A 22,847-nucleotide genomic window follows, 5' to 3' on the forward strand; every position below is an offset into this window, starting at 1 on the left:
CATGTTGCCATGCAATGTTGATGCGCAACGACGGCATGAATGGGACTTTCTTTTTGTCGGTTGTGACAATGGATGAGACGTGGATGCCATTTTTCAATCCAGAAACAAAGCACCAGTCAGCTCAATGGAAGCACACAGATTCACTGCCACCAAAACATTTCGGGTAACCGCCAGTGCTAAAAAAATGATCGTGTCCATGTTCTGGGACAGCGAGGGCGTAATCCTTACCCATTGCGTTCCAAAGGGCACTACGGTAACAGGTACATCCTACGAAAATGTTCTGAAGAACAAATTGCTTCCTGCACTGCAACAAAAACGTCCGGGAAGGGCTGCGCGTGTGCTGTTTCACCAAGACAACGCACCCGCACATCGAGCTAACGTTACGCAACAGTTTCTTCGTGATAACAACTTTGAAGTGATTCCTCGTGCTCCCTACTCACCTGGCCTGGCTCCTAGTGACTGTTGGTTTTTTACAACAATGAAAGACACTCTCCGTGGCCGCACATTCACCAGCCGTGTTGCTATTGCCTCAGCGATTTTCCAGTTGTCAAAACAGATTCCTAAAGAAGCCTTCGCCGCTACCATGGAATCATGGCGTCAGCGTTGTGAAAGATGTGTACGTTTGCAGGGCGATTACGTCGAGAAGTAACGCTAGTTTCATCAATTTCGGGTGAGTAGTTAATTAGAAAAAAAAAAATCGGAGGCCTTAGAACTTGAATGCACCTCGTAGAACTCGGCTGCACATGGTCAACCGTTTTTCTTTCACTGCAAGCATGCGCATTGAGTTCCCCTTAAACTAAGCGTGCCACCGTCGAATGGAGTTGTCAGTTGGTGTATCATTGTTGAACTTCATGGTGAAATGTCGTTGCACTATTACGAAAGACTAATGTGAGTGCATTTCAAGCACAACTTACGTTTATTCGGCGCCTGTGGCCATCTTGACTAATTGCTCTTTGCTGCACTCTCATGGCACAAATCCGGAGTGAGGCTCAACGGTACAAAACTTCTTGAGTTTTTCTATGTGAATTTTCGGTTTTGCGACAATATGTCAATTAATGTAGCTACAGTGAATTTATGAAATTGTTGTAATCGTTTACAATAACCTTGTATTTATCTCGCTACACGTTGTTGTTTGATTCTGGATTTTCAGCACCTTATTGTTTTATCTTGATGTATTCGCTGGACTTGTTCTTCCGAAGTATCGTGATCGTTGTTTGTCCTCTGTTGTAGTCCTCCTATTTACTTCCGTCGACTCACTGTCGGCGCCCTTGGCCGATCGGCCACACCCTGCAGGTTCTCGATCTGCTACTACTACTACTATTACTACTACTATTACTACACACACACACACACACACACACACACACACACACACACACATATATACGCACATGTACATACTCATACACAAGCGCGCCCACAAAAACAATTATGTATTTGCAGTTCGTACCTGCGTTGTAGATATTTCGTAGAAACATTAGGATGGAATCATGACCAGTTCTTCGTATCTATGTGTAAGTTAAATCAGTCTCTAATATCGTGAAAAGATATGCTCACCATATACAGAGGAGACATTGACTCGCAGACAAGCACAACAAAAGGACTGTTATGCATTTGACCTTACGGCCAAAAGACATTTTTCTAAACCAGAAAACACACCCACATGACCACTTTCTCTGGCCAATATCCCCAGGCACCAGATCATTACGTCACTCAGGTTGATACCATGTTCTTGAGTTCAGGATGGCATTTCACATCTTTCCACACTGCCGTTTAGAGAAAAAAAAAAGAAAACAAACAAACGAGATTACGGAGTATGAGGCCAAATTTGCGACCGGATCGATGATATCCTTGAAGACAAAAACAGCACCTTGCTCTGAACGAAGCAAAATCGACAGATGTAGAGGTAACTTCAAGAGTACCTCAAGCTAGTGTGATAGAACCGTTACATCTACATCTACATTCATACTCCGCAAGCCACCCAACGGTGTGTGGCGGAGAGCACTTTACGTGCCACCGTCATTATCTCCCTTTTCTGTTCCAGTCGCGTATGGTTCGCGGGAAGAACGACTGTCTGAAAGCCTCCGTGCGCGCTCGAATCTCTCTAATTTATTCGTGATCTCCTCGGCAGGTATAAGTAGGGGAAAGCAATATATTTGATACCTCATCCAGAAACGAACCCTCTCGAAACCTGGCGAGCAAGCTTGACCGCGATGCAGAGTGCCTCCTTTGCAGAGTCTGCCACTTTAGTTTGCTAAACATCTCCGTAACGCTATCACGGTTACCAAATAACCCTGTGACGAAACGCGCCGCTCGTCTTTGGATCTTCTCTATCTCCTCCGTTAACCAGATCTGCTACGGATCCCACACTGATGAGCAATACTCAAGTATAGGTCGAACGAGTGTTTTGTAAGCCGCCTCCTTTGTTGATGGACTACATTTTTTAAGGACTCTCCCAATGAATCTCAACCTGGTACCCGCCTTACCAACAATTAATTTTATATGATCATTCCACTTGAAATCGTTCCGCACGCATACTCCCAGATATTTTACAGAAGGAACTGCTACCAGTGTTTGTTCCGCTATCATATAATCATACAATAAAGGATCCTTCTTTCTATGTATTCGCAATACATTACATTTGTCTATGTTAAGGATCAGTGGCCATTCCCTGCACCAAGTGCCTATCCGCATTCTCTTGCTGAATTGAAAGCCCACGATAGCTTACCATGAAGGATAACAAAATGGGGCACAGAATATCGTCGACGTACAGCTGTGTTGTGAAGATGCCGCCGGTCACAACCAAAGGGCTCCTGCTATGAAATGAAATGAAATGGCTCTCCAGAACAGTGTGGTTGGCCACAGTCAAGTTGGTATACCACTGCCGCCCGGGCGTCTCCATACCTGTGTTTGCTGATCAGCGGGGCTCAGTTCGAAGCGGGACTCTTCACTGAAGGCAATTCTACTCCAGTCAATGAGTTTCCAGGCCAATGACGTATCTGTGGACGCCACAGATAGTGGTGGCACACTAACCGGACTGTCGCCTGTCATTCAGCCTGACAACCAGGAGTGATGGTGTGCGGTGCTATTCCTTTCCGCAACAGGACATCACTGGCTGTCATCCACAGTACCCTTACAGCACAGCGGTACGTCGACTTTATTCTATGCCCGGTTTTTTTGCCCTTCATGTACATCCATCCTTGGCTTACATTTCCTCAGGATAATATCCACCTGCACATGGTGAGACCTTCTACTGGTTGTCTTTTTGTTTTCCGAACCCTACCTTGGCCAGCAAGGTCACCAGATCTCTTCCCGATTGAGGACGTTTGGAGCATTATAGGGAGGGATTTCGGCAATGTAACACGCTAATTAGACATAATTTGGCTTGGTATCCCGCAGGAGGACATCCAATAACTCTATCAATCAATGTCAAGCCGAATAACTGTGTAAGTGCCAGAGATGGACCAACGCGCTACTGGCTACCTCAATTTGTGAAACTCTTTCTCTTGAATAAATCATTCAATTTTTCTGAAACTGTAATGATTTGTTTGTCCATACATGTACACCACACTTACCAATTTCTGTCTAATTCGCAAAATCCGTTATGGTGAGGCTTCTTTTGCCTTAGAGTGCATATATTCAGATCTGAAAATTCTTCTTAAGGTACTTGAAGTTTCTTCTGGAAATGAACATTACATTCTTTGTCGTAAATTATGTGGTTATTGTAGCAATAGAATTTTACCTGCCAGTTTAGCCGAGCATATTAATGCAACAGTTCCGGGATTTGGACTGATGTGCTGGCCCTGGATGACATCCATCCAGTGAATTAACGATGAGGGGTAGTGTGTCAGCCAGCGTGAATATGGTTTAGGCAGTTTCTCACATCTGAGGAGGTAAATATAGGCTGGTACCCAGATCTCACCTGAGTCACACGAGTCGCAAGCACTTATAAAATGTTCACACACTTTCACATGACTAACATTACACGCAGAACGCTGGGGTGCACATATTTCTCCTGCTGGGTAATAGTGTGGCAACAGGAAGGGCATCTATCCACCCCTTAAATTAACCATGCCATTTAGCTAAATAACCACGCCTACCCTCTGTAGATTTCGGACAATGACGACAGATAAAGAAGAAGACTGTAGTAACATAATCTTCATTTGGAATTGAAACTCTTCTCAGTACCCCAAGTCCTCTTTGGCACTCCGTCTTCAGACCACAAGTGGCCCCTCGGGACCATCCGACGGCCGTGTCATCACCAGCTGAGGATGCAAATAGGAGGGGCGTGTGGTCAGCACACCGCTCTCCCAGTCGTTATGATGGGTTTCTTTGACCGGAGCCGCTACTGTTCAGTCGAGTAACTCCCCAATTGGTATCACGAGGCTGAATACACCCCGAGAAAATGACAACAGCGCATGGCGGTCCTGATGGTCACCCATCCATGTGCCGGCCACGCCCGACAGCGCTTAACTTCGATGATCTGACGGGAACCGGTGCATCCACTGCGGCAAGACCGTTGCCTGCAAGTCCTCTTTAATACCGGATAAAAAGTAAACTTCTCCTACACCATTTAAACAGAAGCGCAAAAACAATTCTGTTTGCCAGAGGAATCAAATGCATCTGTTATTCATTGAGAAAAAGAACATTTTCTTAAAGAACTAAAATATTGTTCAGTAGAATAAAAATGCACTCATCAACATTTACTTTCTGATCATTTATATACAGTCCTCATACAGAAATAATGTGAAATTAAGAACCCAAAATCTTCCTTTGCTCGGTAAGAATCCTTCTTCAGAATGAAATTCTTTCTTTATTGTAGTTGAAAATGAAAGTGTTACTAGGCTAACAATTATCACATTTTACTTATCATTTTAAATTAACAAGTGCTGGTAAGTATCCACATCTTAATTCTTTCCAAATTTGATGTTGAGCAGTTATTCCCTACTCTTGCATTGTGCCACACTGAAATTTCAATAATGACTTGTCGTCACCCTCCTTGCAGGAATCAATAAATTTCCCAATTGGCCAATCAGAGTGATAAGTGCTCCTATCATAGCACAAAAAGGGCGAATATATCCTGGGCAGAGTTAGGGATGTACAATAAGGGAACTAATTTTTTGGCTTATCTGGCGACTTCAAAGACACTTCTGTTAACTTGAGATGACACTTCACAACACTCAGTGATCAATGTGTGAAATATATGTAAAACTTCTTCCAGCCATTCTGTGTGTTCCCTCATATCCCTGAAAAATACGATATTGTCTGCCATGTAAACCATAGAGTGACATGGCTTCCAACCTCTTAACACTTCTTCTAACAACGACTATAACGTGGTTAGTGCATTCTTTAAACCAAATGGAATTTGCTGGTATTGGTACTGCGTCCAGGGAGCAGTAAACACAGAGTTTGTCCAGCACTACTCTCAACTGACGGTAACCATTCTTCAGGACTACAGGACGAACATTAATAAAACCCACGAACTGTAGGAATAGAGGCAAATAGAGGCAAATGGTCTATGAACTTGTGTCCACAAATGCATCATTGCCATTTTAGATGGCACTGACGAAGGAAAGTTCCTCAGGCCACGTGCCTCGTGTTCCTTGTGTGTTGTAGGCTGTGCGAGTGACACAGCTTTCTCTAAGCAGCACTATGGTCCGGTATGCACGTCCAAAACAAGCCGTCTTGGTGTTCATCTATGGTCAAGAAGATGGCTGCACAGCAGTACCAAAACAAACTACCTAACAGCCACCAACCACATCACACAACATTTCGAGCCCTGTTTGGGCATTTGTGTGAACTTGGGTCCTTTTAGACAGACGAACGTGCAGGGAAGCAGCGGACTGTGCATACACCAGATTTGGAGGACCGGGTTCTGCAGGATATTGAGACAAACTGTAGTACAAGCTCCAGGCAAGTGGCAAACGAAAATAGTTATGCCAAAGTACGACTGTGTGTATCCCTCATAACAACTATTACTCTCCCTATCACGTGTAATGAGTGCTAAGATTATCACCAGCAGATTTCGCTGCATGGGAAGGATTTTCTTGATAGTTTTCTTGATAGTGTTTTGTAAGCCGCCTCCTTTGTTGATGGACTACATTTTATAAGGACTCTCCCAATGAATCTCAACTTGGTAGCCGCCTTACCAACAATTAATTTTATATGATCATTCCATTTCAAATCGTTCCGCACGCATACTCACAGATATTTTACAGAACTAACTGCTACCAGTGTTTGTTCCGCTATCATATAATCATACAATAAAGGATCCTTCTTTCTATGTGTTCGCAATACATTACATTTGTCTATGTTAAGTGTCAGTTGCCACTCCCTACACCAAGTGCCTATCCGCTGCAGATCTTCCTGCTACAATTTTCTAATGCTGCATTTCTGTTACCGATTACAATATATATAAATGACTTAAGATCGTTTACATTTGATGGAGTGGCCTACAAGAAAGAGCAATGCCAGAAGACATCATCGATTTGCAGATTGATGTGCAGAGGACTGATAAATGGTGCAGGATGTGGCAGTTGACCCTGCACGTAAATAAATGTCACATATTGAGCATTCATAGGAAAACAAACCCACTATAATGTATCTACATTATTGATGACAAATTGCTGGATGGTTGATTTCCCGGAGGAGAAAAACCAAACAGCGAGGTCATCGCTGCCATCGGTTTAGGGAAGGATGGGGAAGGAAATCGGCCGTGACCTTTCCCAAGAACCATCTCGGTATTTACCTCAAGCGATTTAGAGTAATCACGGAAAACCTAAATCAGGAGGGCCGGAGGCGGGTTTTAACCGTAGTCCTCCCGAATGCGATTCCAGTATGTTAACCAATACGCCATCTCGCTCGGTGACAAATTGCTGGAAAATATATAGTAGTAACTATCCATAACGACATTAAGTAGAATGAACACATAAAACAAATAGTAGACGAGAAGCAGATGCCATACTCAGTTCATAGGATGATTCTTAAGGAAATATAACCCATCCACGAGGGAAGTGGCTTGCAAGGTGCTTGTTCGACCGATTCTTACCAGGGTGGACTGACAGAAGACACAGAGAAGGACCGTCTAATTGTGGCGCATTGAATCACGGGTTCGTTTAGTCAGCACGACATGCTCAAAAAATTTCAGTGGTAGACGTTACAAGAGATTAGCTGTGCATCACGAAAAGGCTTACTATTGAAATTAGCCCTGAACACTTTTCGGAAGACCACGACGAGAAAATTCGAAATATTAGAGTTAATGCATAGCCTTAATAATAACAGGGAAGGGGAGATCGATTAGTGATACCAGAAGTAACCTCCGCCACACACCGTTAGGCGGCTTGCGGAGTTTGATGTAGATATAGATAACAATCTGCCCTTTGGCAAGGTCGCTGAAGTCAGAGTATCTCAACATTTGTGACTCATATCGTCGCTAGAATGGTCCCCTGTTAGTCCCTGCTCTGCTTCTACAGTTTCCTTACTGTGTCAAGTAGCCACAACGTCAACAAGAAGCATTCAGCCTCGCGGTGATCAATGTTTACAATGTTTTGACTCATCGATGTATACTCTTTGTATTCAGTGCTAACGTCTCGATAAGGAGAAACTGGGGTACTAGCAGTCAGCTTTGACCGGTGACGTCGTACATATGTGACACACGATATAGACAACATGACGACTGTAACGTCACATCATTGGCGATGTTTTGAAACATGAACAACACAGACAGTTTTCATTGTGAGTATTAAGTATACCGGGGAAAGATACTTTGATTTGCAGTTATTATTGTCAGTCGCATATAAATAAGACAAAAATTTCTTAGAAAGAAAAAGAAGAGAGTATCACAAAAACAATTACTACAGCGATAATGCGCATTGGATCACGCAATACGAATAAAAAATTACTTATCGCCAGTAAATCTTGACCAGTATCGGAAAATACACTTTATCTATATAGCTCAAGTGGAGACAGCGATGCAAGTTTCGAACATAGACGTAGATTTCAGTAATAAATGGTAAAGCGATTTGACATGAAGAACTTGAGCTATTTGTCGGGAAGAAACAGAATCGAAAATTGTAGAAACCTCTCTACAAAAGGAGTGAAGATCACTATGTACAGTCTGACCTAAATATAAGACATGTCATGGTGGCCGGTTGTCGTGTGCTGGTGTGCTACATCTGACTGTAACTATCGCACTACAATTATGTCATTTCTCTTCGAGTGAGAGTCGGAAATCGCACTACAACTATGCTACTTCTCTTCGAATGCGTGCTGGTATACAAATAAAATGGACGAAAACATTTTTTTGTAATACTCTCTACTAAAACTAGAAACCACTGACAATTGCTCAAATGATGGTCAGCTGCGCTACAATCAGCTCAGAGAAGGAACGGAGCTGTGCGTTGGACTGCACATGTTCCGATGTGACGTCATCCCTTCTGTCAATGTACGGTTCGTGGCCGAGGGTACCCTGTACCACTACTTGTCATTTCCTTTCCTATTACACTCGCAAACAGAGTGAAGGGGAAGAAAAACTTTGTCTATATGGCTCCTATGAGCGCTAATGTCTCGTTTCTCATTTTAATTGACTTTGTGCGAAATGAATGTGTTGGTGGCAGTGAAATCCTTCTGAAGTCAGCTTCAAATTTCGGTTCCCAATAGCGTTTCTCGAAAAGAACATCGCTGTCCCTCCAGGGATTGCCATTTGCGTTCTCAAACCATCCACCCACTAATTTGGCGGGAGCCACCAGGAACGCTTCTTCCGAGCTGGGTTCTGAAGGAAACCTGGGTCTGAAGGCTCATACACGTTTAGAAAGGGGTGGTCAGCAGACAGGTATTTTGTTATTATTCAGTGGGTCAGACCTTCCGGCATTAACACTCCTCGCCAGGCGGTATGGCCGAGCGGTTCTAGGCGCTTCATTACGGAACCGCACGATCGCTACCGTCGCAGTTTCTAATCCTGCCTCGGGCATGGATGTGTGTTATGTCCTTAGGTTAGTTAGGTTTAAGTAGTTCTAAGTTCTAGGGGACTGATGACCTCCGATGTTAAGTCCCATTGTGCTCAGAGCTATTTGAACCATTAACACTCCTCACAACGTTTCGGTTTGCAGGTGAGAGGGGGGTAAGCATATGCTCAAAATCTTGGTATCTGTTAGCTGGCAGCGTTACAGCCGTTACGTGCGGGCAGAGATTCGCGACGCGGTGCCGCTGGTGTCAGTGTTCACATGTTAACCGGTCTTAGGGATGGATGTGGAGAGGAGCGTGAGGCATCCTACTGCCCCTACAGACTGACAAGTCTCAGGAGGATTACATTAGGAGTAGTATACTGGGATTCTAAGTGACTTACTTCCAACAGGATAACAAGGCAGCTGACATACAGAACGTAAATACCATTAGGTGTCTTCAGCTATTTGATGACAATTGCCATCAATTTTGGTATCGGAGGAAATGAATAACTAGCGTATGGGAAACCCCTAGAGATGTCACAGATGCATCTGTAATGGGTAGCTGGCGAGAGTAATCCGACTGCAAGAAAGAAGTTACTCACCATGCAAAGGGAGCCTCATGATCAATTTAATTAATTGGTTAATCAATTTTGTATCAATGAAATGGCACCAGCCAGGTGGAAGTCATAGCAAGGATACCACAGATTCGATTCTCTAGTTGGAGCGTAGTAATCAGGCGTTTTTTCGTGGCAACGAAATCTTTTACTGAAATTTCAGTCTCTCACCTACACATCGTAAAAAAATCAGCTATATTACTGAATTAACTTAGTGAAAATAACGGATATAAATAAAATCAGTGTGAGAAATTCGAGGTACATGGACAACAACATCTCTGTCTCCAGTTTGGGAAAGTGGATTTTTTAAACATCTGAGACCCTTTGGCGAGGGTGGAATTGAAGTTAGAACTCTATGAGCAATCTGTCCCTGCTAATCTCGCAGTGTGCTCGAGATTAGCAAGGCCCGTTCATTGCCAGTCCTGATCAGAAGTCATGGATTAGCCTGTACTGAGCGGTTAGGGACAAAGAAAGGCTCCAGTTAGGTCGCTCTTGCCCACAGCTGCAGGGACAACTCCCAGCGGTGCCACTCAGAGCACCCTCCTAGTGGCTGAATAGCAAAATAACCAGCATGCTGGTTGAACGGCAACCGACGTGGACATATGTGTTGGATGTATTCACAGGTTTTTCTGTGGAAATTTGAAAAGATTCAATATGGGGGGTGTTTGCACTGGTTGGTTATTGGCTGGGTAGTCACAGTGACAGCCTCTCCAGCCTCTGAGAGCCTGGTACGGCCAGAATTTGGTTACTGGGAGATAAGCGCAGAACTACAGGCATGGCTGGCACACCTGCCGATCTCCAGCCCTCTCCCTGCCTTGGTGGCTGGAGCTCCTGGCACTCCTGCAGATGGCAGATGGCTCACGCTTGGTGATCACATGTGTATGCAATCGGAAGGTTTTTTTTGCCAGATATATTTACTGTAAGGTGGAAACGCTGTGGTGGCGGGGCGTAGGGCAGCATCTGAAAGAGGGTGCTATGGTTTTCTCAAAAATTAGTGTATACAAGACCTCAGATATATTTATCACTGTGATTTATTTGTGGCTTAATGTAATTACTAGATTTTCAAAATGTATGTGTGTGATTCTGAAATATTAAAAATACGTTTTATTATGAAGAAGAATCACTGTGAGTTTTACGAGCGATATATTTGACTTTGGCTAACCCTCCCTGCAACAGTGTCTCTCATTTAAATTGGAACTGACGAGAAGCAGAAGGATACTATACCCACTTACATTCGACACCTCATGATTGAACAGAGCGAGCTGAGTTCACGGTTTACTAATTCGGCATTAGACAATAGGAACCCCAGTTTGCATATTTGAACATTTTGGTTCATGCCAGTGTTCACAGAAACAGGAAGTAAGTGCGAGAGTTAGAGAGACAGACAGACAGTAAGTGGACAGACAGGAAGTGGGTCTAGAATTTCCTGGTCAATGGAATGCTACCACATTTTAGGGATGCATCAGCCACCCGATCACAATTTAGAACAGTAGGGGCTCATAAATCCACCATCAGTTCCATTAATGCCTGTCAAAGTTGTGTTCATGCTGAAGTAAGTGGGGTGGGAGGGTTGCAAAACACTCATGCCTGGGAGAAGGAAGGGGGATACTGGGAAGCATTAATGCTGGTTGATGGTGTGGGGAGTAGTGGAGCATATATCCAGGTAAAGAATATGCAAACTGATTTTTATAAATCAACAATATGTCCTCTGCAATTTAACTGGCATTAATCTGAATTTCTTGTCATGTGATCCCTCTTTCCAGCAGCACAGCACAGACTGGATCTTTTTTTTCCCACTAATTCTCAAGTGGAAGGAGGGTGAGGGAAGTGGGGTTGGGGAGGGGGAAGTGTGGGAGAGGACGGGAGGACTGGGGGGGGGGGTTCCTAGGGTGGAGAAATGTGGCCCAGAAGTGAGCTGAGGAGGGGTGAAGAAAAGTGTCCCAGTATCGGCACCCTTTTCCCAGAGGGGCAGGGGATAGGGAAGGGGAAGTGGAGGGGTGGGCTGTTATAAATTAACTATCATAGCAATAGGTTATGGGAGGGGGAATAATTTGCCCCTGACTGTGTGCTTGCTCCTTAACGTATTCAACTCATAAAACAAAAGGCACATCAGCTGTGCTCCACTACTAACTTGTAATGAGGACAAATGGGTTCCCATTTCGGTATAATTGCAGGGAATTTAGAGTTTGGCATTCACAAAACAACAAGGAACACCATTCGAATATCTTTGTCAGAAAGGGTTTTCACACACACACACACACACACACACACACACACACACGAACACATTCGCACTTCAGTACTGTTAAGCAGAATAACTCAAAAACAATACTATTTTGTGTCTATACTAATAATACTGTGCGTAACTTTACGTTCAACTCAACCGTTCTTACACCAGCTTATCAGGTTACTTTTATTATTTTTGGCACTAGACTATGAATTATGTGAAATTGTAAAATATCGTATGCAGGTCTTCCTCCGAAGGTCGACAGCTTTGCCGTACACCACATACTGTTCATCATAGGTGTAGTTAAAAATCTGCGCTGTATCGAAAATATGACGCTGCTTGTTTCACATTTGATTTAATGCATAAAAAAAAAAAAAAACAGCACCGCCGTCTCCACCAGCATCGGCACTAGTATCGTCACCTCCGAAACAACGTAGGACCGCAACACCACCGCATGCAGATCGTAAAATAAACGACTGTAGGTTAAACTTAGGCAAAGAAAATGGCACCATCTTTTGCTTATTTCTTCTACTGTTGTTAAAGATCAGCTAAGCATCACTTTTCAGCTACTACATTATCTTGATCTTTCTTTAGTACAACTTCTGTTCACTTTCTTGTTTCCTCTCTTGCGCTGTCCAATTTCTTCCCAGAATTTTTGGAACAGATTTGGCTTGGATACTGACCCATCTATTAACGTTTTTTCTACATTTTGTTTTGTTTCGAATTTCCTGCATATTTAAGCCAATTTGCACTATGCTAAGCCAGATGGGTTTGCATTTTAATTTTTCAGGATGCTGTGCTTTCTTGTCAGTCTGCTACTACTTATTCTTTGGATATGCTGACATAACATTAGTTGTTTTTTCCTAATTTCTTATGCTTTTTTCCTACATAATTACGTCCTTCTGTATTACTTCTTAATTTAAACATGACTACTGTCGTTCTGCCCAATAACCTCCACTACGACATTGCCATGAGCAGCGGTGCAGGACTCCTGCATCTCCTTCCCCTACACCTATTCCCTAAGTATAGGACTATTTCTACAGGGTGTTACAAAAAGGTACGGCCAAACTTTCAGGAAACATTCCTCACACACAAATAAAGAAAAGATGTTATGTGGACATGTGTCCGGAAACGCTTAATTTCCATGTTGAAGCGCATTTTAGTTTCGTCAGTATCTACTGTACTTCCTCTATTCACCGCCAGTTGGCCCAGTTGAAGGAAGGCAATGTTGACTTCGGCGCTTGTGTTGACATGCGACCCATTGCTCTACAGTACGTTTGGGCACGCATTATTTGTGATGTCTTGATTGGGCCCCATGTTCTTCCACCTACGGCCGGCCGTGGTGGCCGTGCGGTTCTAGGCACTGCAGTCCGGAACCGCACGACTGCTACGGTCGCAGGTTCGAATCCTGCCTCGGGCATGGATGTGTGTGGTGTCCTTAGGTTAGTTAGCATGTAGTTCTAAGTTCTAGGGGACTGATGACCCAAGATGTTAAGTCCCCTAATGCTCAGAGCCATTTGAACCATTCTTCCACCTACGCTCAATGGAGCACGTTATCATGATTTCATACGGGATACTCTACCTGTGCTGCTAGAACATGTGCCTTTAATAGTACGACACAACATGTACTTCAGGCACGAAGGAGCTCTTGCACATTTCAGTCGAAGTGTTCGTACGCTTCTCAACAACAGATTCGGTGACCGATAGATTGGTAGAGGCGGACCAATTCCATGGCCTCCAATCTCTCCCGGCCTCAACTCTCTTGACTTTCATTTATGGGGGCATTTGAAAGCTCTTGTTACGCAACCCCGGTACCAAATGTACGGTCTCTTCGTGGTCTTAATGTGGACGGCTGTGATACAATACGCCATTCTCCAGGACTGCATCAGCGCAGCAGGGATTCCATGCGACGGAGGGTACGTGCATGTATCTTCGCTAACAGAGGCTGCATCAGCGCAGCAGGGATTCCATGCGACGGAGGGTGGGTGCATGTATCCTCGCTAACAGAGGACTTTTTGAACATTTCCTGTAACAAAGTGTTTGAAGTCACGCTGGTACGTTCTGCTGTTGTGTGTTTCCATTCCATGATTAATGTGATTTGAGGAGAAGTAATAAAATAAGCTCTAACATGGAAAGTAAGCGTTTCCGGACACATGTCCACCTAACACATTTTCTTTCTTTGTGTGTGAGGAATGTTTCCTGAAAGTTTGGCAGTACCTTTTTGTAGCATCCTGTATACCGTCGTTCTACTTCTTAATATCTTCTCTACAATGTGTCTTTCTTTATCACTGATTTCTTTGTTTCCCTTTATCAGACTTAAAATGGGTATTTCTGATGCTCAAGAGCATTCTGGCCCATTAACTGTCTGGTAAAGATAAATTTTAGAAAACAATTTTTTATTACTAACATCTCATTTTTACTGAAATACCAAGTCCAGGTTTCGTAATCTTGCCGAAATAGATCCTTTATCCCCTCTTTTAGGCTGAATCATTTCTCCTAGACACTTTATTTAATTCTTTAATGTTGTAATATCTTCTAATTAAATTGTAATCCTATGGCTGAATATTGGAAACAGCTGTTACCAGACCACGCCTGAATGAGAATGAAATAATAATAAATGAAAAAAGGGCTATGGTAGCAATCATTCTTTCCATGCTATCTGAGAACCCAGAAATAAAAAGAACTATGTGCAATAAACCCGAGAGTGTCTCGTAGAATATGCAAATGCAGTTCTCGAAATTACCCAGATGAAAGAGAAAGAATGTTAGGTTTCACCTTCCTTCAACAAGGCGATGAGTGGGACTGGACAGCCGTCCGCTGTGGCCGAGAGGATCTAGGTGCTTAAGTCTGGGACCGCGCTGCTGCTACGATCGCAGGTTCGAATCCTACCTTGGGCGTGGATGTGTGTGATGTCTTTAGGTTAGTTAGGTTTAAGTAGTTCTAAGTCTAGGGGACTGGTGACGTCAGATGTTAGGTCCTATAGTGCTTAGAGCCATTTGAGACTGGACACTAGCCCTCATGGACAAATATGATGTAATATATTGATCGTAAACTTGTCGCTTAATCATCCTACTATTCGCCTGAAATGATTTAGGAAAAATATAATGGAAAATCTAAACAAAACTGGCCGGTCGATTTACATAACCCACCTAAACCAGTGCTCTCACTCCTAAGTACTTGTTGAAATCAAATTCTCACCGTTGCTTCGCATTAAGTAAGAGAGATTTTTGATAAAATAACATAGCAGCGTCGTCAAAAGGAAATAGTTTGTTGGTAAACGAAAGATCTCAGAGATGATATTTCACTGTACACTGAGTTACGAAACTCGCAGATATTATTAACAAGGCAGTATCGTTATACGTAAAAGGAAAAAAATATTTTCATTAAATTTCTGAAAGATATTTTATTCTTGCTCTTATTGGTATGGATGCTGTGTACTCGGAGACAACTATTTATTCTGTGCTAACACAAAAGTTTTCTGAGTATCGTACAATCATACCGCGTCATAATGTAAAAAAAAAAAAAAAGAAAAGGGTATGCTGGAGAAACCAACGTTTCGACACTCTTCTGGTTAATCCCGAATAGTATTTCACATTATGATGCGGTACGATACTCAGAAAACTTTTATGTTAAGTGACTCTGTCCACAAAATCTTATGCAATTATATTTAACAAAAATCCTTTACTTTTTTCCAGAAACTCATCGAAGACCACAAGGCTGCATATTTTCCAGGGAAGAAGACAGATCTCATAGACGCGTATTTGTATGAAATTGCAAAAGCAAAAGAATCCCAAGATGATAACACAACATTTACGGGTAAGTAATGTTTTGTAAACCCTCGTCGCCAGTTTTGGAAAGGCCTCGTCGCTACTGCAGTGAAGGCCAAGTTGCCACAGTATTTGCTGGCCGAGTCTGTGAGTTCGTTAAACGGTTTTTGGTGCAGTACACCGCAAAGACAATTTCTCCTTGCCACTATTACACAGTTATGCCCTAGGGGTAGGTAACAAGATAGGAGAACGAAGGTTTTACAACACTCCATCAAATTAGTAACAAAGTCACACAAATGAGTTGAATATTGAAGGCTCCAACACTGTTTGTAATATAATACAAAAAGGCCCTCAATGGCTAAGTGCAAGTGATCGTAAGTAAACTTCACAGTACATAACAAATGCAGTTAAAACAACTGTTTGTTCAATTCCAAGAATTCAATAAACGAAGTTCCCTGTCTGAGTCAGCCCTGGACGATGATCTATAACGATGTGGGCGAGAGCTGCTCTGTCTACCAAGTAGGCTCCGTACGTTGTCCTCCTGTCATTGGTGGATTATAGTCGGCAACTGACCGAGACGAAGACGATATCTTCGTCTATGGCACTGGCACCAGGTATCATCTTTGGGCCTGTGGTGCTTTTGCCCTCGTTGTGTCTTGTTCCGACGACGCAGCATAATGCGCAATAAGATTTATATCACACCTCTACTTAAAATATGATTGATTACGGGTGTTGGATGTTACACATCCCTGCTGGATTTTGCGCCTGCGGCTATAAGTGTCTTCAGAGTCTTTAAACAATCTCCGAAGTTCCCTCCTCTTTGCGGACATTGAAAATTACGATCATTATAATTTTCTAAAATGTGCATTACCACAATTAGGTACAAACATTCCTTTATTAAGTGTGAATGATTCGTAAAAGAAAACTCTGTTTTCATCAAAAGGTTTACTAGAGAAACTCATGAGGGTCCCATGAACCATCCGAATTTAATCTCTGTGTAACGTAGCAATCAGCCTCACTGAAGTTTGATAGCTCTACGGAATCTTACATGTTTAACAAGCCAAAAAGTTTCTATATTCAAAGAAATTGTATTACGATGTTATTTCTTAGGGTTATAAGCTTATTTCGGCTCCATGGCCATTATCAAGCTCAAAACATATGGAGTTACTAGTGATCTCTCTGTATTTATTTGTAACTAATAACAGTTTTATGTATGTCTATCGCTGCCTAATACCTTGTACTGCTGCGTTTCTAAGGTGTAGCGCAGGCGAAATTATAGAGATGTAATTTCTCAGCACTGAAATTTGTTGCTGAAAAGTATTCGTTAAGATGTGTTAAATGTTCTTGGTAAGTTTCACAGCTTCCTTTGACAATTATGTCACCTATTTTGTGTGGTTTTATAATTAGCTTGTTCAACGATGGAGTTGTGTATGGTAGTAGTAAATCTTTGCTAATGTTCGTTGCTGTTATCTTTGCTTGTTTTATCCGTTATCATGTTCTGTGATTTCAGTAAAGTTGTGAATATCATTTTTATATTTTTAGTCAGTTTGTTCGTTAAAAATTTTGTTGGGTCATTTACGTGTGTTTATGTAGATTTATATTTATTCTAAAAGATTCATTACTGGACCCTTCGGTGTTATGAGCAGGATTTTCATCGCCTGTCCGACCTCGTTTATATTGTAATTAGTAAGAAAAATTATGTATGAGCTAAACCAGATCGAAAATACGATGCAGATTCTGCACACAACACCAAAGGGCTCAAAAATGGATGTTTTAGAAGAAACAGGAATCGAGATACACACACACAAAAACACACACAAAATTTTTAACGAACAAATGTAGTTATGGCATAAAAATTATATTCACAACTTTACTGAAACTATTGAACACGATAACGGATAAAATATTCCCAAAGAATTTACTACCACCACACATAACTCCGTAGATGGAAAAGCTAATTATGTAACCACATAAAATCGTTGACTTAGTTGTCAAATCAAGCTGCTAACCTTACTAAAAATGTTAAATACGTCTTAAGTAATATTGCTCAGCAACAATTTCCTGCTGAGACATTACGTATCTACAATTTCGTTTGCCCTAAAACGACATAGTACAGAATGCTTTACTAATTCGTTTCGTTTTTCTCACGTTGAGCGAATATCTCTCGTGTTTTCTTCCCCCTTCTCGGTTTGTATAAGATCTTTCACTAAGTAGATAATCTTGTTAATTGACTGGTAATGAGTTTTATCATTCATTTCTTGCAATGGCGGCCCTCTGGCGCTTACGTACCTCTAACTGTCTAACACCTTCTCACCTATGTGGCATTCTGTGGGTAGCGCCAACAGAGGGCGCTGATTATTTGCTGCAGTATGCCTCTTCCGCTCTTTGTTTTTGTCGTTTTTGTATTATTCTGTGTACTCCGTAAGCTGGTTATTACTTACGCCTTGGTATTTTCATCCATAATTCGCCATTAGAGCGTATCAAAATTATTATCGCTTAATTTTTTCCTTTTTAACAATCCAACTTTTGTCGTGTCTTAATGTATTGCATTTTGTTACTGTAATGACTTTTGCACGTGGTAAGCGTACTACAGACTTTAGCGATTGTATTTATCTTTTTACTGTATATCGTATAATTACATTATTGAAGAATACGTGTACACGTACAGTAGCGACATCTGGTGAGCATGCGAGACAAATATTTTGCGCCTACTAAACGGCAGTTTGTTTTGCACTGCTGACGAGATGGCCATAGTATATACCGTAATTTATACATGTGTGGCGATGCTGGCTCTGATTTTCTGTTTAGCATTTTACGATGCCACTATAGCTCCAGTACATTAGACCATGTTTTTTTTTATAAAACAGGTGTGCCCTGTCATATTTAAAACGCATAATTTTCACATGTATTTCAGTAATACTCGACGGGACGTTTAATACTAATCTCCTCCTTTCGTCGACCTGCGCGAACCGTCATCGTTCGTCGATCGGACTGTAGTGACTTCAGATGGATACAACATACCCAAAGTGATATGGTGACACTCTTTCTCGATGAATTGAGACTAAGTAGAGGCGGTGTTACACGGCAGTAGCAAGATGTCTCCAGGCAGTGGCTAGTACTTTGTCCGGTACGTTGTTTCGCAAAGCGGTGAAAAAGAGTTCTGCTATCCATAATAAAAGTAAATATTTCAGCTGTTCTCAAGAGAGGGTCAAAAAATTTGTAAAAAGCAAACAAAACCCTCTTAAATAAGTGAGTCATAGTTACTAACGCAAACGACTACTTTTTTTATACAGGATCAGTACATTTTGTAATTTAATTGACAAACAAGTTGAAACAATTTGTATAGATATTCTAATTTGTGTCAGTTCATTGTGAATGTGTGGTCCTCAGCTTTCTGTGTTTGTAATATGTCATTGACTGAGCGGCAGTGGAGTGATTCTCTAGAAGAAAGAGTCGAAAGGAAAGAAGCGAGTTATAACATGACACACTGGCCTGAGACGAGTTCGCATCATGGCTGCTCTGATGTTGATCATGCCTCGATCCTCGCGTCTTTAGTTTTGTGTTCATCAACACACTTCGTCTGGAGACACACTGATTAATTACCAAAGCAGACAGTGCTAAAATAGCAATAATAATGATTTTTTTTTTAAATTAAGTTAGTTATCATGAATTGTGCAATCAGCTGATTTCAGGAGTAATTTATCACATTACATACTGCTGATCTAAACCGCTCAATATGAGACGGCACCACAATGCCAATACCAGATTTTTAATAATTACTTTTTTGAAACCTTCATTAAATACAATCATGAAACCCATAGAAATGAACTTAGGGGTTACAGTTACATACAGCCAAATCTTGGATAGTAACGCTATATCTACTTAGTATCAAAATTAAGATGAACCAGAATATAAATTACAGCCAATAGCCCCTCGTGGGGTTACACACTCTCTTTACATCTGGCCGAGGCAGCCTACCATGGCGGCTCAACCAGCCCCTCGCAAAACCACTACAATGCAAAGTTAAGTTTAACATTGGCCACTACTACAACAGATAACTCCACCGTCAGATACAGACAAATATCGTCTTAAAAAGTACTACAACCGAAGCTTTCAGCGATCACATAGATGCAGCTTCCGAACGGTGAAGGAGAAACGGAGATAGATAGTGCAGATTCATATTGTTTTGCAATGTTGTAGCTGCTCCATTGAGAACGGACTGAACGTTTATCACGGCAGAACGTTATACACTCAAGCACCAAAGAATCTGATACAGGTATGCGTATTCAAATACAGAGATTTGTAAACAGGCAGAATAACAGCGCTGAGGTCGGCAACGCCTATATAAGACAAGTGTCTGGTGCAGTTGCTAGATTGGTTAGTGCTGCTACAGTGGCAGGTTATCAAGATTTAAATTAGTTTGAACGTGGTGTTATAGTCGGCACACGAGCGATGGGACGCAACATCTCCAAGGTAGCGATCAATTGGGGATGTACGACCATTTCACGAGTGTACCGCGAATATTAGGAAACCGGTAAAACATCATGTAGTGTTGGCAGAAGAGCCAAGACCGTGTTACTAGTGGAGGCCGAAATGCACGTGTTTTAGCTCACGCAGGTTGGAGTGAGGAGGGAAGAACTATACTGACGTGAGGTCTTGAAAATGACAAGGAATTAGAATTCAGAAAGCGGACGTAGTTAGTTTGATACTTAACTTTAATCCATTAATGACAAACGTCGCTGTTGACGGTACATGATTCACAATATCAATATCAATAGTAAATGAATATGGCGCTTTGCTAGGTCGTAGCAAATGACGTAGCTGAAGGCTATGCTAAACTGTCGTCTCTGCAAATGAGAGCGTATGTGGTCAGTGAGCCATCGCTAGCAAAGTCGGCTGGACAACTGGGGCGAGTGCTAGGGAGTCTCTCTAGACTAGACCTGCCGTGTGGCGGCGCTCGGTCTGCAATCACTGATAGTGGAGACACTCGGGTCCGACGTATACTAACGGACCGCGGCCGATTTAAAGGCTACCACCTAGCAAGTGTGGTGTCTGGCGGTGACACCGCACATAAAATCTGCCACATCGCTGCGGCCGGAAAAAAGATCCTGCAAGAACGAGGCCAACGACGGCTGAAGAGAACCCTCCCATGTGACAGAAGTGCAACCCTTCCGCAAATTGCTCCAGATTTCAGTGTTGGGCCATCTATAAATGTCAGCGTGCGAACCATGTAATGAAACATAATCGATATGAGCTTTTGGAGCCAAAAGCCTACTCGTGTATCCTTGATGACTGCTCGAATCAAAGCTTTACGCCTCGCCTGCGCCTGTCAACACCGATACTGAATTGTTAAAGACTGGAAAAACATGTTGCCTGAACGGACGAGTCTCGTTTCATTTAGTATCGAGCGGATGGACGTGTACGGGTATAGAGACAACTTCACGAATATATGAATCCTGCATGTCGGTAGGGGACTATTCAAGCTGATGGAAACTCTGTAACGGTGTTAGGCGTGTGCAATTGGAGTGATACGGAACACCTGATACTTACAGATACGGCTCTGACAGGTGACACGTACGTGAGCATCCTGTCTGATCACATACATCGATTCATGTCCATTGTGCGACCCGACGGAATTCGGCAAATCCAGCATGACAATGTGACACCCCACACGTCCAGAATTACTACAGAGGAACACTATTCTGGGTTTAAGCACTTCCGCTGGCCACCAGACTCTATAGACATGAACATTATTGAGCATATCTGGGATGCCTTGCAATGTGTTGTTCAGGAGAGATCTGCACCTCCTCGTACTCTTATGGATTTATGGACAGCCCAGCAGGATTCATGGTGTCAGTTCCCGCCGGCACTAATTCAGATATTAGCTGAGTCCATGCCACGTCGTGTTGTGGCACTTCTGCGTGTTCGCGGGGGGCTTACACATTATTAGACAGATGTATCACTTTCTTTGGCTCTTGAGTGTAATTCAAATGCAACAGCCGCCTCGAGCCACACAACACGTGTTGGAACCTTCCGACAACCGAGAAAATATTCGCATCCGAGAACGTATCACTTATTCAGTTTTGGCTCAGCATACGTTTGCTCGCTGTGCCACAGATTCCGTATGGGCGACGAAATTATCTCGCGGCAGCCCACCTTTCAGAAACCACGTACCCTGCGCCCTTTTAGCAGACCAGAGAAATGCCATGTAACAATCGGCAAAGATAACAGAGCTTTAATAGATCTACTTATAAATTCGCACGACTCAGATACCTTTGGTTTTTCCTTTTTTTTCAATTTCTCGCTAAAACCTCTTTAAAATGGACGATTGCCAAGAGGGAAATGGTGTCATAGAGAATAGTTAATGAAGAAGAGGGCAATTGCATCGAGACAGACTGTACATATTTGTCTCCTCACATTCAATTTGGTCTCTAGGCGTCAATTATGATCAGTAGTACAAACACCTCAGCAGCTAGTGCACTATTAAGCTGGGCAAAGGAGAACTTGGAACTGAATGCGGATCAATGGCATCACGTTCTCTTCACCAATGACCGCAGGTTTTTTCTTACACCTGATGGTCGTCGTAGAAGAGTGTGGAGGCGCGAAGGTACCAGTGCGTGTAGTCCCAGGGGTTAAGCGGGGGAGGGGGGGGGGGGGGGCTGGGTCACTGGGTCAGTATGTTTTGGACCGGTACCAAGTACAAATTTCGGACGCTTCTCGTCGCAATCGAGGCGAATTTGGAGGCTGGAGACAGCCCAACGTTTCGTTTTCCACGACGGCAGTTCGCCGTTATACAGCACCCATCTCATAACTACAGTCCTTTGGGACCAGGAATCAGCTGGATGGAATGGTCTACGGCATACCAAACTTCACCCGTGCATCGTGTGTGGCCCAGCTTGTCACTCGGCTTTGCGCGGTCCTTCCCGGAAGTACCCAAACAGCGCAACATTTCATTTAGCATTGCGGTGCGGCATTTTGCATCAGCACAAATCTCAGAGCGGCAGAATCGTACTGTCAGCGCTGTTTACCTTTCGCTATTTGCTTGTGTTATGAAGGACGTTTACAGGTCCAGTAGCTATTTGCACAAAGAGGGGAAGTCAAGCGAAATTCCTTTCAAATGAATGGGAATAAAAGAAGAGAGGGATGAGAATTCTCAATTCGCATAAGCGACGGTAACTGCTTATTTGCTACGAAGCGACATGACAGTAACACGCAGAGAGAATTTGAACTTTAAACTTTCAGAGGACAATGAAAGAGCAAAAAATTATTACGATCGACAAACGAGATTAAGTGTCCT

At 42.7% G+C, this 22,847-nt stretch overlaps 1 protein-coding gene and 1 pseudogene across 1 annotated transcript in view; one reads left to right on the plus strand and one right to left on the minus strand.

Moving 5' to 3' along the window:
- LOC126268099 (methyl farnesoate epoxidase-like) overlaps nt 1-22,847 on the plus strand; it is a 327,355-nt gene that overhangs the window by 232,288 nt on the left and 72,220 nt on the right. The window contains exon 5 of the mRNA XM_049973607.1: nt 15,479-15,599. Coding sequence (XP_049829564.1) covers nt 15,479-15,599 — 121 coding nt within the window. The remainder of the gene's footprint in view (nt 1-15,478; nt 15,600-22,847) is intronic.
- LOC126268395 (5S ribosomal RNA) lies at nt 4,407-4,524 on the minus strand (annotated as a pseudogene).

Source organism: Schistocerca gregaria, chromosome 4 (assembly GCF_023897955.1).
Source record: "Schistocerca gregaria isolate iqSchGreg1 chromosome 4, iqSchGreg1.2, whole genome shotgun sequence".
NCBI lineage: Eukaryota > Metazoa > Arthropoda > Insecta > Orthoptera > Acrididae > Schistocerca > Schistocerca gregaria.